At 43.6% G+C, this 17,163-nt stretch overlaps 1 protein-coding gene across 1 annotated transcript in view; it reads right to left on the reverse strand.

The window, feature by feature from the left end:
* Window positions 1-11,475: 11,475 nt before the first annotated feature.
* Window positions 11,476-17,163, reverse strand: part of MYRIP (myosin VIIA and Rab interacting protein) — a 225,131-nt gene continuing 219,443 nt past the window's right edge. The window contains 5 exon segments of the mRNA XM_075705727.1: window positions 11,476-11,508; window positions 12,207-12,325; window positions 13,154-13,214; window positions 13,310-13,414; window positions 15,118-15,279. Of these exon segments, the coding sequence (XP_075561842.1) occupies window positions 11,476-11,508; window positions 12,207-12,325; window positions 13,154-13,214; window positions 13,310-13,414; window positions 15,118-15,279 (480 nt within the window).

Below are 17,163 nucleotides of genomic sequence, written 5' to 3' on the forward strand. Positions count from 1 at the left end.
TGGAGAGAAAAAGCCCTCACTCCAGCAATTGCCCACTAGAGATCAAGAAAGGATACCCAAATTTTCTGGTCAAAATCAATGTGAAGAGCAGTAAGGGAAAAGATCTACGATGCAAAACCATGAAGGGTTTTACTTACTAAGAAGATACCCTCTCCACGCATGCACACAAAATTAGCACAGCGGAAGCACAGCCACCGCCTGGTTCTTGGATGCAGATTGATTTTTAGGTAGGCAGCGTTTGCAAGGTTCAAAGAGAACCCACTAAAAGGAGGTTGCTGAAGAAAGTGTGTATATACATTATTGATTGTGTTAGCTGTAGGAAGACCTTTTGTGCTATCATGGACTTGAAGTGCTCTTCATATTTTGCTATTGTAATCCTGAGTAGTCTGAGTAAACTCTTGAAAACTTGGATGAGGAAGACACTTCTTTTAGCTGTTACTAGGTGGAAATTGGAGAATGGAAGAGTATTTCTCAGGCTTCTTTACCATTTGTATTCATACACATGCCCATAGAGCAAACTACTACACATAAATGAGAAATTTATTTTAATCTCTACAATTAGTGACCATACCCCCACAGTGGTGGTGGTGGGGTCATCTACTCAATGCCTGGATACTGAGTAAGGGCAGGGCCAGGCAAAATTTCAATCATGCTTCCTAGTACAAGTACCCCAGAAATTGCCACTAGGGGAAAAAAAAAAAAATCTCATTTCTTTTGGAAGGTGGCTGGAGTGAAATAGTGTCATTTATACTTTGAGGTTTTCCCAGCTGGAAGCATCTTTACAGAAAAACTAAACAACAGATTTGCTATTGAACTTCCACTTCATCCTAACAGGATTGCAACATTTCCTATCCAGTCTCAGCTTATGGACCGGGTCATGCCTCAGAGCCCCCTCTTCTAAGCACAGCTTTAGAAATTGTTTCTTCAGGTAATCAGTCTCACCAGGAGCGGAGCACAACCTGGCGTCTGCGAAGGTCTCTGCAAGAGAGCCTGCGGTCCCCAGGCAGCCCAGTAATGCTTTACATCTCAGTCTCTCCGCAGGATGGTGCCGAAGGAGTGGAACACCTGCCAGTGCAACTGCTGCTCCTCTATCAACCTTCACGGTAAACACGGTCTTGGCTGTTAAAGCAGCGAGATCTGACATTAGTCAAGAGATAGTGTTAAAAATAGCCACACAGAAGAGACGCCTATTGTAGAAATACAATATTGCTTGAGGTATTAGCCTCATGCAGATGAAATTTTCTCTGCCACAAAACTGGTAAGCACCTGCTTAAGCACTGAATGACAACTGATTTCATCCGCTACTTGGGTGCTGTGTTGCAGTGTGGCCTAAAACTTACGTGTGGGTGAGTTGACCCCAGCCGTGGGTTTTAGGGGCTTAACGGGACGAGAGCTGCTGTCAAGTTAGACCCCAAGGAAAAAGCAGAGGCGGGACAACAGCAAGAGGAGCAAGGGCTGGGAAGGAGCACGTGTCCTGGCTGCTCCTCTTTGCTGACCCTGAGAGCTTCCCACTGTCCGTCTCCTCTTTCTTCCCACACCTCATTCCCAGCCATGAGTGTTTTCCCCCCGCAGATGCGCACTTCAGGCAGAGCATCTCAGCCGGGCAGCACGGAGAGCCGGGCTCTCCTGTGTGGAGAGCATGGCAGGTGGTGCTGCTCTGGTTTGCCTGTGTCCCCCCCATCCGTAGGGACGCGGCAGCGGCCCCCTCCCCTCCGCTTTCCTCCTGGTGGGCTGGGGGGTCTCAGCCAGGTGTCCTTGCCGGGCCCCCCCTGCAATCCCCTGGCGCTGCCCTCAGCTCCTGCTCCCTGCCCTGATCAATGGCTTTCTAATAGAGCCACAGTTCTCTTCCCCTCCCTTTGTAAATTTAAATTTTGCTCACTAGTAGTGCTGACGTCCTCCTGGCCCACCTCTTGACTCCCCCTCCCACTTCAAGCCCACTTCCCTCTGGTATAAAAGGCACAAGCCCCCAGCAGCTGCCCTGCTTCTGCTTGGAGCAGCAGCTACCTGAGGAGCAGCTTTGGTGCAAACAGGTGAGTGCCTCCCTCTAGCTGCTTCAGCGCTTGTCCTGGCTCTGTCTTGCTGGATTTCCTTTTTTCTTTTTTGGGCTTTAGCTTTTCTACATTAATGTACACAGCTGTGCTCTGTGCTCAGTAACTTTTCTCCAGTTTTTTGCAGTGAAGGAGCCTGTGCTGAGGCAACATGGCTGAACCCGCGGGCAGTGCTGTGGCCGTGCAGGGAGAGCACACGCAGGAGCCTGCAGCACAGCAGTGCGCCTTTCGTGCCGCTCAGCCCCGAAATGAGCCATGGTCCCAGGCCTGCATCCACCTGGGGTTTGATCTCTCGTGGGGATTTCCAGTGCTGCTTTCAAACCCGAAAGCTATTTGCGTTTGCGTTGGAGGGGGTGTACACAGCCGCTGATCTCAGTAAGATGCTATTTTAGGCTTTAAAGAGTTAACAACACCTTGTCTTCTGAGGACATCTGTGGTAGGTTTAGACCTGATGGATCTGCAGCAGAGCTTGAGTTTGGCATGCTGAGAGCCCCTGTGTGCCCAGAGGGAGAGCCAGGCTGGTCTCCCGCTGCTTGTGTAAGGCAGACCTGCAGCAAGCTCTGATACCACTGCTTCACTCTAACTTTAGTAGTGGCTTTAACGTGCTGTAACTTTCTCCTCTTGTGTCGATGGAAATCGCCAGACCACTGTCACAGATGTCGCTCAGCCAAAATTTAAAGGCTTTTTCTGCTCAGGGACTAAGCAGAAGTGGCAAGTTGACCAAGTTGGCAGTGGTGCCGACTTCTTGCTGAGCTCCAGGAGAAAAATTATTCCTGGAACTTTTAATTGTGTCAAGTTTTGTTGAAACTAGTAAGGCTTTAAAATTTTTGGTGAAATGGAGGGCACATACAGACTGACTGTATGAGGTCTTGTTTTTTTGATTTTCCCTTTGGAAGAAAGCTGCAGGGCTGTGGGCTAAGGGAGGTGTGGACCTGAGGAGATCACAGACCATCTCCCAGCCCCATTGCTCATGAAAGGACTGTGAGTGGGTAACCAGGATTTTGTAATTAACCTGGAGTTAGAAATGCTCAGCATCATGCAGGGTCAAGGTTGCGGCATTATCTGTGCCTCAGTTTCTCCCCATACAAACAGGGGTGGGACAATTAGGAGGAGGAGAAATTAGGGAGGATTGGAGGTGTTGAGCTCCCTGATTATTTACGGGTGGCATGTTACTTACTGAGGAGCAGTAGAAGCCATGTGCTTCACAGAAATCCTAGCCAGGTCAACAGTATGAGCAAAAAGTTCAGTAAGTAACAGTATTCTGGAAGGTGTCCGGAATGGCTGATGCGGGGAAAGGACCAGCTGGTGGGGACTGAGACACAGCACTGCTTGGGAAAAAGCTTGTGCTAAAAGCTTTTCCCTTTATTTTTGTCTTTCATCAACAATGAGCTCAAGGCAAGCTATTCCTTTCTGTCACTCAGTTCCCAGAAAAACAAGACACAAAACCAAGACAGCAAGTAATCTGGAAAACCTGTCAGCCACCCTGTAAGCACACCAGGGAGATTCCTCAAAACATCATCTTTTTGTCTAACTGAACTTAAGGCTTCGGTAAACATGGAGCAACGAGAGATGTACATCAGATGAAACTGGAGGCAGAATTCATCCCATGTGGTTTTACACGCTAAGATCATTTAGTCCTGATTGTTATGAGATATTTAAGTTAGAAAAAGTTAACTCACAGTTCTGCTGAAATTACGGGTTAAAATCACTTTCCTCTAATCTGTCTGCTAAGTGACTGTCAGTGTGGGGGGAAAAAAAAAAAAGACAAACCTACACTGAATGCTAGGGGTCAAGGAGCTTTTGACTTTGCATTTTAATTAAAGACACAACCAGATTCTCCACGCGCTTTTGTTGTTTTCTGTGCGGTGTGCTTGGGAGCATCTTGCGTGAAAAGATTTTCATTCCGGCTCTGCCCCTGCTGAAGCACAGTGCTTAGGCAGCAACAAGGGAAAAATCCCACCCTTACATGGGGAGAAGCCTCTGTTTAGGCGTAGCTGAGAGGATTTCCTGTAGCTCTGTAGCTGTATAGGTACCGTGAGTGATGCGTAAGCAAACAGGGCTCCTGTAGGCAGAGGCTCCAGGCTGTCAAATACACAGGCAGACCTTGCACGTTAGAAAGTACCTAGCATGACAGCTGGGAGAGCTGCTGCGAGGCAGCTTGTCCAAAATGCCACAGAACAGGGTAACAGTGGTAACCTGAACCTAGGCTCCTTCACCTCCTGGATGCAATTTTCCTGACTCAGCACCTTCTGTTCTGCACAACCCTTCTCTCGGGGGGATTTCTCATCTGCTTGCATCTGGATGCATTTACAGGAGTAGGACATCTAACAGTGGAAACCATAACTGGAACGAGTACCTTTGCATGCTGGCTGTGGAAGGGTGAGCAGACACGGGAGGAGCATTCCCTTTCAATAAGCCTTTCTAGTGCATTTATTTGTAAAGAAATTGTGTAAAATGCAAATTTTAGGCATATTTCACAAGTGAGGAAAGGATGATGGAGGTAGTGGCTAAAACACGCTTCGGTGGCCAATGCCCACGGCCATACAGAGGGCCACACAGAAAGTCAGCAGCAAGCTCAGGGCAAGGACTTGCATGTCCTGTGAAGCCGTGCCAGGGGCTTTCACTGTTGGTGAGAAAACACTCAAGTTGCAAGAGTTACCTCAGCAGATGGCTCACTGCATAGCCTTTGCCTTCAAACAGGAATACCCAGGACATCCCCAGCATCAGTGTTTCACAGAACTTAGTCATGAAATGGCTCTGATGGACAGGAACACACTGTTACAGTTGACACCTTCCTTCACCTTGACAGCTTTAACTCATATGTGTTCCCCGTGTTCGCTTTTCTCCTCACAGCCTTCCTACCGCCGCTCCATCATGTGGCATCCGATCTCGTGGACACCACGTGCCCAGTGGTCACCCAAGCACTTAAAGCTGGTCACTGTCTACGTGCTGGTGCTCTTGGTATCGCTCAGCTTTGCTTCAGGACAGAGCAGGCCATTTAAACACCAGATAGACAACAGAAGTAAGTCTGAGTCTCACCTGATGTAATGCGATGGCCTCCCATATGGTGACCCCACGGTCTCTGGTGCACTGAGGGATCAGGGTTGGGCTGTCAGGCAAAGTTCAGCAGCAAATCCATGTCAGTGTTTCTATGGTAAAATAGGGGTGTGGGGTCCTGTACTTCCATTTACACTTGTAAGAGCACATACAGAACTTAATCTCCTTCTCACAGCCCTTAATTAGCCAGGGGAAATAGTGTAATTTTTGATAAATACCAGAGGAGACACTAATGTATGAAAGACTGACAAAGAAAATGTAAGGCAGTATACCTTGAATATGTAAGTATCAAATTTTCAGCTGTGTTCTGTAGACCTGGGGTAGTTCACAACTACTTCTATAGAGTAACAAGGAAGCAAGGGCCAGAAGCTTAAGTTCACTTTACAGATATCTTCATTTCTGTCTGGAACCACAACTTGTCTGAAAGGCAAAATACAAGTGATGGAAGTGGCTCCTTTCAGAGACTCTGTGAGGAACTGAGGCTGGCCAGGTGAGGGACAATACCATATGTCCCAAGTAAAAGCTAACACACTGTCCCAAAGATTTTTGAGAAAATCTTTATCAGGAAATCTCATCTTCCGTCAAGGGGCAAAGGTGGATAATTGTACATGGAGTGGGAGAGAGGTGGGTGTGGGGAGTAAGGCACATGGGCTCTCCATGGCACACCTTCCCCCTTTCAGAAAGAATTAGGGATGTGGGGTTTTTAGTACCCAGGTGAAAAAAAATGAAATCACCTGCATTTTGGTGGGCAGGAGGGGTGTTAAATACTGTGTGGAAACACTTACAGAGAAGTTCACAGCCAAAGTGGATTTTTTATTTTCTCTCTTCAAGCATCAAAATGCACAGGGAAAAATCCTACTGCCTTGCCCGAGACTTTCATATGACTTGTATGATATATAACACACTTAAATTGAAATTTATTCCTGTTCTTGACATTCATCTGGCTTTGGAATGATTTGGCATTTCCTTTGGGTGGCATCATCTCCAGTGCTTTGTAGAGTTTCCCTGTTGCTGTATCTTAGTCTTTTAATACAACTACATCCCTCTCCACACCTGCTCTAAAACTTGACTAGACTAGAAAAATAAGTCATGTGTACTTCAGATGCATTAAAAGAAAAAAGTCACCCATGAAAACAACTTCCTAAGTGAAGAAGAATTAGTTTTTTATGTTTACCTCTCACATAGGAACCCCCTCTGTAATCCAGTGGCTTTGTTGGTCTGTAGAGATACCGTACCTGGTGCATACAGCAGAAATGGAGGCTGGACAGTAGGACCTTCAGGACTTTAGCTAAGAGAGGACAGTTTAAAAGTGGTGGTACAGGGAGCGACTATGGTCTTCCTGGATGTAGGCTGCATCGTAACCTTTTCCAGGGTTCGGATCAGTTTTAAAGTACGCTGTGCCCTCCTGAATTGATGGGTAGTTGGAATTGCAGGTTGCAGCCCAGATGGATGAAAATTAATTTTGCATCTGAACCCTCTTCCTTTGGGCTCTACACATGGCAGGTGACCCTCAAAGGAACTAGAAAGTTGTGTGTCTGGCTGCAGCCTTTCCCCTTGTGTTTTTTTCCTGGGCTACAAATAAGCCATATAACACCCTCAAGATGTTCAGGAAATGCTGCCTTTAAGTACAGTGGTAGATGCTTCATTGGCTGCTTTGAATTCCAGGTCCTGAGATTGATCCTTTTTGGTACGTGGGCCGTGGTGTTCGCCCCATTGGTCGGTTCGGGAAGAGGCAGCTGAGAAGCGGCCGTGGCAGCCTGAGGCCTGTGAGCAGGCACCTGGATTTCATCTTGAACGCTTTGTGGGAGCAAAAAGTGTTGGACACACAAGACCATGACTGGTGATCCCCATTCCCCGAGGCGGTGACCCACGCTCTGCTCTTTGAATTCCACCCTCCCCTGCACCTCTGACCTCCAGTTCTGCTTTTGCCTAGCAATCCCACGCTGCTCTTCTTTCTGCTCCTTGTGCACGTTCCTTCAAAAAGAAACATATACAGGTGCAGGTAAAAGACAATGCATGGACACTAGCACCGAGTGCAACCATAGCTTATAAAAATGTTTCTTTGTCTTACCTCCCCACCAATCCCTTGATGCTGTTCACTGTAACGTTAGGTTTATCCGAAAACCACACAGCTTTTGTGCTGGGATTTAAACTCTGCAGTGCTAAGCATATCATGAAGCCTTCCTGTCACATTTCAAAGTCAATGGCTGTTGATATGTAAAAATAAAAAGCAATGGTTGGAAGAAAGAAAAAAGGCTCTCACTAATTTTTAATGTACTGGCATTAATGGCATGAAATGCTGGTGCTCTGTGCGTAGTTTTTATATAGATTCTTAACATCCACTCATAGGAATGTAGCCCTGAACTACCCACTGCCTCTTTATGATTCTTCCTGTATGGCTGGAGAGATAAATTAATGAACAAAAAGGAGCTCCTATCAAAGATAAGTATTTTTTCCCTGTTGAAGAAAAAAAAAAAAATTGCCTAATTAAACTCTTCAGAGTAGTTTTGTGCCTACTGCATGTAATCATGCACCATTATCCAAAAGGGGTAAGAGCCTAAACTAGCCGATTCCCTTTAAAACAACGTTGTCGTTTGTAAGTACATTAGCTGATCAAGCTAAAGTCACTCTGTGAGGATCACAAGCAATGTACCATCTACTGCATTAGTCCACATCAATAAGCCTGGGGCTGTGGCTCAATACTCATGTTTGCCATGGTAATTAACTCTGTTATATTCATAAGAAGTAAGATTTACAATATGTTTAATCTTGATTAATAACTATTTCCAGCAGTAATATTCAAATGCAGTTTAATCTATGGTTTATATCTCAAAAAGGTAGTTTACAATTTAGCTAATAACTGACAGTTAAATCCAGGCCATGAGTCATTCTGCAAAAGACAAATTAGAATGAACTTGCATTTCTAGTTGTGCTTTGTTAAAATTACTACTAAAAGTTAATACTGATTGAATTAATCACTGCAGATAATTTAACCCTTTTTTTCCTCTTTGCGAATGGTTTGTCAGCAAGGAGTGGAATTTTATTATAATAAGGTATATAATACTCCTGTTTATAATACAACATATAACACCCAAAGTGCTACTTAAAACATGCCAGTTTAAATGAATGCTCTCATGGTGGAGAAAATATGCTGATAAAGAAGTATTTTGATCAGCATTCATGCAGTATGAGACTTTGGACTAAGATTATCAGCAGGGTTCTTCCTCAGTTTGTCATTTTGTAGCGATCCCAGTGAGAGTTACAGAAATTCTGCCTGAGAAATTCTGTTTGAGCTGGTATTTTGCCCAATGGACTTGACAGCTTGGAGAAGACTAACCATCAAATGTTCATAAGAGGATCCCTCCCACCCCAGCCCCAGTGGAAAAAGTCTGAACCGAGTGCATTAAAGCGTATCCCTCAGCTAACCAAGGTGACTGCAGAGTTGCAAGTCTCCTGGGTTTAACGGGGGACGGGTCGTTTGTGGACAGGTAGTACCTGAGCTCTGCGTGCGGCAGCGTGTTCTGCTCGCCTCCTGGCCGAAGTGCACATAAATCCAAACAACAGAGAAGAACTTTTGGTTTTTCTTTATGAATCAAGTCCTTGAAAAGGCATTCTTTTCATAAATCGCTTTTACTCTTTTATAATTTCTCTTGACAATAATTCTCGGTGAGTATGCAGATAACAACAACAAGGCAAGCTTAATATTCACTCAGACTTAATCAAATAGATCATATAGTCTTCATTTTACCCATTAAAATATTTTCATTTATAAAAATTAATCTAAATATAAATATTAACACTAAAGATTGAAATCACTTGATGACAAAATAATTCTTTGTGTGCTATAACGTATACTTTTATGATTTTTTTTTAAAACAGTAAATTATATCTTTGCACGTATTTGGCACAATAAACATTTGTAAAAATTCAAATGCCTTATAGCAGGTGGGATTTTTTTTTCTTTTTTTTTTTTTTTTTTTGCAATGCCTACACAGTACACATTTTTCTGTCAAAGAAGACTGAATATTTTAACATTGTAACACGATAATAGTTGCTTTTCATGCCTCTTAAGGAAAACAATCTATTCCAAACTTTGTTGGCTTGTTTAAATCACACTAACAGAACAAAAGCCAAAGAGTTATTCTATTAAAATTAGTAATTTCTGTATTGATATTACATACACAATATTAGTTATTATTTATTAGACGAATATGTAGACCAACCAGCATTAATGACATTTCATAACACGCATACCTGCATAAACCAGAACCTGGGAATGTATTGTATACATACACGAGAACAGTCAAGGAAGGGGGAGGAGACTGGATAACAACAAAAATTACTAGGCATCCTACTCTGTTTAATCTCCTTTACTGGATCGCATATATAAATAAAATCTGTTTTATATATATATTTATCTATTAAACAGAGTGGGCCAAATTCTGCCCTCACATCTGTGCAAACTAATTCCAGAGAACTAGTATTGTGTGAGAGTAAAAGAAGGCATAATTTCACGCAGAATAAACACATCGGGTCAGATCTCGGGCAGATGGAAATTTCCTTGAAAGGATGGAGTGATGCTTATGTATTCTAGGTGGGAAGATGGTTGTGTTCATTCCAAGGGTTCCTTACATGCAGCTGGACATCAGTTTACTGACAAGCTCGATGTCAAACGTGGGTGGCTGATTTGCAACTGGCACTGTTTTTCCAACCATCCCATCCAGCCATTCCTTACCTTCCCCACCTGCCGCCCTAAATCCAGCCTAGCCAGGAAATTTACCCAATTTTGCTCATATTTGCCCAGCCATAGACATTTCATGGCCTGGCGCCCCAGGGGACTGCTTTCCTGCCCCACGGCAGGCGATGTGCAGCACTCTGCTAGCGGGTGTTCGCTGGGAGCACAGGGAAAGGAGCAGCTCTCCCCCTTCCCTGCTACCCACTGCTCTCGGGAGAGCTCACCGCTCCTTAATGCTGAGGGGGAACTTGCCAGCCCATGCCCTCCTTCATAGCACGTTTCACATCAATCCAGTCTGCATTTGGGTACCTGCTTCTGCACTTTGCGTGGAAGAGAAGGGATTCACTGGCTTATCACCTCCTCTAACTACCTCCTTTCTATTCTTCAGAGCAAAATGTACCACAAATCCTCCCTAAAAAAGGTGAGAGGCACACCCCGTAAGCAGCATCTTCCCTCCTGGGCATCTGCTCAAGGGCCTTCCAGTTTGGCTCACCTTTCAAAGGTCTCAAGAAGTGAAAGAAAAAATTTTACTATTCACAATCCAGTTCAGAGTGGTCTAATGGTAGTGGGGTGCACATGGCAGCAGTGACAGACCCCAGCTACTCCATGCTGGCTACAGACTAGTAAAGGAAGAGATGTCTGGGCTCCGCTTTCCCCCTCCTCGGAAAAGCCAGGAAGCTGCAGAAGGAAATCTCTTACAGGCTGCAGCCACCCCACTACCACCAGCCAGTCAGCAGAGATCTCATCCACAATGCTTTTACTTTCTTTTTCCAATCTTAAAGATTTGGTCAGAATTTATTCTGAACTACAGCATGGTTGGACACCACCAAGCAGACAATGCTACCAAGAAGAACGAGACATACAAAGGTGTGGGTTTCACAGCAGCGTTCAGATATTTCCAGGCGCCAGGATTGTAACTCAGGAGACATCTGGTCCACGTGTGCTGCCACCAATTCACGGTTCAACACGACATCCACGTTTCCCCTGCTGCCAAGAGCAAGATACCTAGCTCTGGAGCTAGAACATTAACTCTGCCAAATGTACCCTCAGTGAACAGAGGAGTCTGCACATCGCCTCTCCTCCTACAAACCCTGTCAAAACTTCCACTGACTCACTGGGAGCAGAGCTAGGTACGCCGATTCTCCACCCCCACCATGCAGCAGAAAAGCAGCACACACTGCACAGAGTTGTTCTTATTGCTCAACAAGATGGATGCCTACGTGAATAGTAAGAGGCCAGCAAATATGGATCACAGGTCTGCCTTGTTCTTTCTTTTTGTATGAAATATTGTGATCGACTGAGTCTACAAAAACATACTGCAGTTTAAAGACGACATACTTTAGTACAATCAATGGGGAGAAAAAGTGCATCTTAAAATGTGGAGCCTTGCTTTTGAAACTCAGCATCCTTTCTAGAGTCTTGTGAGAACTTTAAGGCAGAGTTTCCTTTAGCAGACCACAATGCTGAAGACTTGGACAGCTTTCTCAGTGAGGTATCCAAACGAAGCCCTATAACTGAGGCATTGTGGGTTCTTGAGGGTCCATTTTCAGCTGGACATACACAATGGCTGTTAAGTAAAGGCACTCTAGTGTACAGCCTTAGGCAGTGTGTTATTGGCAGTAGGGAAGCGTAAGTTTAGTACATCACAGCAGATCCTATAGCAGGTTCCTAGAACAGAGAGGGACAGGAAAGAAAAAAAACATGAGCAAAACACAAAACAAGCTTGCTGAAGCTTCTAGGGAGCCAGGTCCTTCCCCTTCTCAACTCCCTGCCTATTTTGCACATATCTAGTGTCAGACTGCTTCAGGAGAGTCAGCTTTTTTCCTTTTCCTTCTACAGCTGCTCTAGAAGAAATGATTGACAGCTGTATGGTGAAGCCTATTTGTTCAAACCCTGCAGAGCCAATCCATGGCCGATCTACCCCTTAAATTCCACTTAGGTAACCTTTGAACATTTCTCAAAAATTAGTGAGATTCAAGGTGACTCTCACCTGCCGAGTTACAGTGTGCAGCTGGTTCTGTAAGGGTCTGGTTCAGAAGTCTGAATTGCAGGGGACCACTAATTTTTTTTTTTTTTTTTCCCTCCAAATAAGGGTAGCACATTCCTGGAGACCTGACAGCCAGAATACATTCACACAAGCTGACATTCAGGACTGCACAGCTGCTATACTATGGCATATAGACAGATGGCTTCCAAGGACACTGGTCATATTTGTTCAGAGCTGCCTCAGCAGTCTCTATTCTTTTTCCTCAAACTATTAAGAGGAGTTTTGTGAAGATGCTGAAATATAGGTGCCTACACAGATATTGCTATCTCTCTATTTACTGCTTTTAACGGCAGTTTAAAAACATTTGTTATGAGTTTACCATTAAGTCCTTGGCAGTGCTTTTCCTCTCTTTAATTCTTTGTGTTAGAGATCCTTGAAGCATGAAGTTTCTGTTAAACGTTCTGACAGTGGTAATTGGAGAACCATCTATTTTTTCACCTGGGAAAAATACAAAAAGGGAGATTTTTCACATAACAGATTGAAGTAGATGTAACAACACTCCTGAAGAGTCACAGCTTCTAGAGAGATAAAACTTCTCCTAAGACATATGAGGAAAGCTGGATTTAATTTAAATGAAAAACAGCAGGCTGTGATAGCCCAGATTTATTAAAGTCTGAGGCCATGTCAATCAGTGGAATTACACAAGAGTAAAACAAGAGTAATGCAAGAGTAATGCAAGGTGAAACAGGCCCTAGCACTGTCAGAGATAATGCACTATGGGGTTAAAAAAAAAAGAGAAAAGATGAAAGAAAAAAGGCATTTTATTTTATAAAGCCAATTCACAGCCATACCCTAACATAGCAGGAACATCACTGAGCCACATCATATGGAATGAAATCAGCAGATACAGGCTTTAAGAAAGCAACGGTGGGTTGTGGGGGCTGGCAACTGGCTTTTGGTAGTTAAACACTGTGACTGCTTGGGCCTCACAGCCTAATCCCAGGCGTGCCAGGGTAGCAGTGTCCCTGCTGCAGGACAAATATTCAGCATTTATCATTTGCTTTTCCCAGCCTTCTGCTTCTGCTCCTACTAATTTGCCACTGTCACAACTTCCACGGAAAGAGAAAGTGGTGATGCTTTTTAATGTGACAAATAGGTATTTTCTGTAATGCAAGTACAATGGGAAATGAGGAGGGTGGACATATTTAGGCTTTCTCTGTTCGTTTTATAACTTAATCTTTCCCCTACTTTGCTGAACTGTACATTATATTGAAGCTTATAAAGAGAGACTCTCTCTCTGTACGGTGTGTAACAACTTAAGAGCACCTTTTATTGGTGGAGCTGGAAGTTTTCTCCTCTGCTGTCTTGATGTGTCTATTGTATGCATCTGTAAACAACACACATGCGTTACTCAACTCCATTACAGAAAAAGAGGTAAGATTTCCCCAATGTATTTTTGAATACTACATAATATTCTGGCACCTGGTTTGTTTGCTTTTGATCCCGTTTCCTTGTCAGGCGAACACATGGAGCCACGTTCAAGCCTGCAACAGTGAGAGCTGATATTCTGCTCTCAATATCTGAAATCTTCAAAGAAAATAAGAGAGAGAGACAGACAGATGGGGAGGGGGACAAAAAGAAGTTTTAAAATTACTGTGGAAGCCACTACTAAAATATATCCCTCCCCCAGTCAAATTCTCTTTAATCAAAAAATATAAACAGATGGCTAACTTCTTCAGCAATTCTGACACTTTCCTGTATTCTTTAGTCCTGATGTTAAAAGGGGCTTAATTTATTAGTAAAGATAGAGTAAAAGAACAATCCAACCTACCATGTGACTCCAAGGAAGAGGCATTTTATTCCTTTTGAGGAAAAAAAGAAAGGAGGAGAGAAAACCTCCATCTGCCATCTCCCAGTTACCTTTAGCTGCATAATTCCAAGTTCATTCAAGCTGAGTTTTTCAAAGGCTACATTCAAAGAATGACCTTGTGGGACATATTTCCTAATTCAAAATTAATTTCATGCACATGCAAAGTACATCCTCTGCCACAAAATCTAAACATTTGATCTTAAATATTTATAATTTAAGTGTATATGTATGTTAAACACAAACACACATAAATGCAGGTACACACTATATAAAAACACTCAATGGAAAACAAATTGCTAGGAAAAACAAAAGTCCAAGAAAGCAAACATCTGGGGGGAAAGCAGGCTGATGTTGAGACTAGCAGAAACAAACGCTGCCAAAAGGGAAAGAAGTGTCAGAGAAGTCAGAAATATAACCTGACTCCTGATGCACAATGACACCTGAAACTGTTTGCTCTGCGGAAGACCTTCAGTTGGCCTCTTTGCCATCCTCCTTGCACAGCTTAGGCTTCTCTCCTCCTCACATCTCACCCCCATTAACATATTTACTGTAAAATAATGACCGAAGCCAACAAAACGTCACTGCCAGATTGTCATCTAGTGCAGCAGTGGACTTCTGACATCAGAGAGATGTCAGACTCTCAGATCTTTGCTCAGTCCTAAATCAAGCTTGCTACTGCTGAGTAAAATAACTAGGTACTTCCCATTAAAGCCTGGCACAGGCAGGTCAGAGTGCCTTGCTTGGTCAGTGAAATCATTGGCAGTGAGTTGCTAGCAGTGCTGTCCCCTTGAGGTCTGGCAGCGTTACCTCGTTCAGCTTTTACCACCAGATCACAATGTTCTCTTCTGAGCCCCTGACTTTCTGGAGCCCACCAGAGAGACACTAGATTGCAGCCCACAAGAGCAATTGCCTTTTGGCTGGGACGTGCGTGGCTAAATCCCAAGGCAGGCTTGCAAGTGCTAGGCTCTGTGCTTGGCTCAGCATCTGGCTGCTCTTGGCCTTTTTCGGTAGAATGGTACCGACACTGGCTTCTTTTAGAAAGTGCTTTACAATCTGCTGATTAGATAAACTGCCTAAGACTGTATTTGCAGTCTGACCACAGCCATGTATGTGACACAGAGTGTCCATGTGAGCTGCGCGGCAGCAAGGAGCAGGTTCAGTAGTAGGATTGCAGTAACAGGCTGTTGCACTCCCATGCCCGAAATCAAGTTGGGGGAAGAAACAAATACAGTACATCTGGCTGGGCTGAGTTACGCATCTCAGTTAAGCTTTGCTCAGCTCCTGTGATGCAGTCAGCATCCTTGGATCATCAGTCCACTGCGGTACAAAAGAATATCGAAAGTAAGCGTGCGCGGACAAAAGGCAAGCGCTAGGCAAGGCAGTGTGAAACCTGCAGGTAGGGAGGAGCCACTGTCCTCACCTGAAGCTCTGCATGATGAACTTGGGCGGCTGCTGTGGCCACCTGATCCTCCAGATCGGCCAGCTCAGATTCTGCTGTAACACTGTTGATCTTGCGTGCGGCGTCCTCCAGGTTGGTCAGCTGCCCCTCCAGCCCGTACACTGTTCCGGCTGTCAAGTACACCTGCAGTGCCAAGGCAGGGAGAGGGGTCAGTGATTTCCATTTTGTGGGCACGGAGTTTTGAGCAGACTGCATCTTCCATGATGCCTTTGAGCCTCCCTCCTTGCTAACCCACTACAGGGAGACTTACCTGGCAGAGGAAAGTCATGGGGGAATAATCTGAAAACACACATCCACAAAGAGAAGGGAGGCGTGAGGTGGCTGAACTCCGAATTTCATAGGTGCTACAATGGTATTCCAAACCAGATTTGTTCCAGATTCACCAGCAAAAAAAAAACCAAACCCTGAAAAGTTTGCTTTTTTATTTTTGATATTCAATTGCATAACAAACCCCCTGAAGTCTACAAGGGGAAGCCAACAGATCACACCTCATATAAAGCTGTGTTTATTGAAACACGCCTAATGCCTTCTGGCAATCAAAACTCTGCAAAAATAACTGTTCAGCAGCATATGGTTATTAACTTCTTATAGAGTAACTGTGCTTACATGTACAAGACAGTTTTCCATCACATCCTGCTCTCACTCAAATATACAGCAGCCAAAACCTTCCCAACTCCTGGTTCTTTGGAGTGAATCTGTGGAGGGTCGATAGACTTATCTGGGCCACATAAGAGAGCATAACAGACTTTACCATTTAGAGATCTTCCCTAAAACCAAACAACTTTTAATATTTTTACCCACCTATGATACCTCTGATAACTGCAGGTAAAGGTTTCATTTCCCATTCAGCTCCTTGGAGCAATAATTCATGATACACTGTGTTTTATGTGTTTATTTTACTTCACAAAGAAATCTAAGGTATACGACTGGATGGAAGTCTCTGGTTTATAGAAAAGGGTCATTTTCAAGCATTAGCTTTTGACATCAGTGCTTAAAATTGTGCAGAGTCATGTGAAAATACTGCACCTTCTGCCTGTTTACGAGGTAGCCAAGAGACTGTTTCCATGAGGCTGGTAACAGCACAGTGGAAATGAAATATATATTCTGATTTTCCCCATTGGCAGCCTCACTCACTCTAATAGCAGTAAAGACTGTGGTGCTGCAAAACTAGCATGAATTAAACATTTCTGTGGCTGACTTCATGGTTCAAGGAGCAAGCAAACAGGATCTGATCCTTGAGTAGATATGTTCACTTCATACCTGTTTTCCACTCAGGTCATTCTATCTGCCCACAATTCCTAGATTATGCAGTCCTTTGACATAACAGTTATTCAAATAATTTCTGGCCATGCTGTGACTTTATGGATCAAAAGTGGTGGACAATGACTAGATTAAAATGTAAGTGTTTACTTTTCATTATTTTTTATTTTATTATTGTTTCTTAATTGCTTGCAATAGTTTTTTTTTTCCTTTGTATCAGTTGTTTCAAAGCATAAATATATATATTTTTTTCATGTATGTGACTTTGCTAAGAAACAAATTCTCTACATCTTGTATGAACTGCATCTTCTAAGACCACAGTCTAACTGCAGGCATGAAATCTTTGAAAAATGTACCTAGAACAAATAAGTGATCTCATTTAACATCTTTGCTGAAGTACTTGGAGACACAGGTGGACCATAAAGTTAACATGCTGATTTAAATAGAAATGCTCCTGCTTTTGTGGGTTTTAATTATTCTTTCCATTCATTTAAATGATACATCTTTGTGGTGCAATATGCCACAGCCACTTCTTATTAAAAGGTGATTTTTTTTTTATTTCCCCATCATGTCTAAAAACTCAGAGAAAGAAGAAAAAGGAACATTATGAACACAAACATCTTTAGAAATGTAAAGAAAAGATGCATTTAAATGCTGTGCCAAAATTCTCTGCACAGTAAGTTGTACTCTTCAAGAGGGGGAAAAAAATCTAAAGAAAATAGGACTGACAAAAATGTGGGAAGGGAA

The sequence above is a fragment of the Pelecanus crispus genome, chromosome 2 (genome assembly GCF_030463565.1).
Source record: "Pelecanus crispus isolate bPelCri1 chromosome 2, bPelCri1.pri, whole genome shotgun sequence".
Taxonomy (NCBI): domain Eukaryota; kingdom Metazoa; phylum Chordata; class Aves; order Pelecaniformes; family Pelecanidae; genus Pelecanus; species Pelecanus crispus.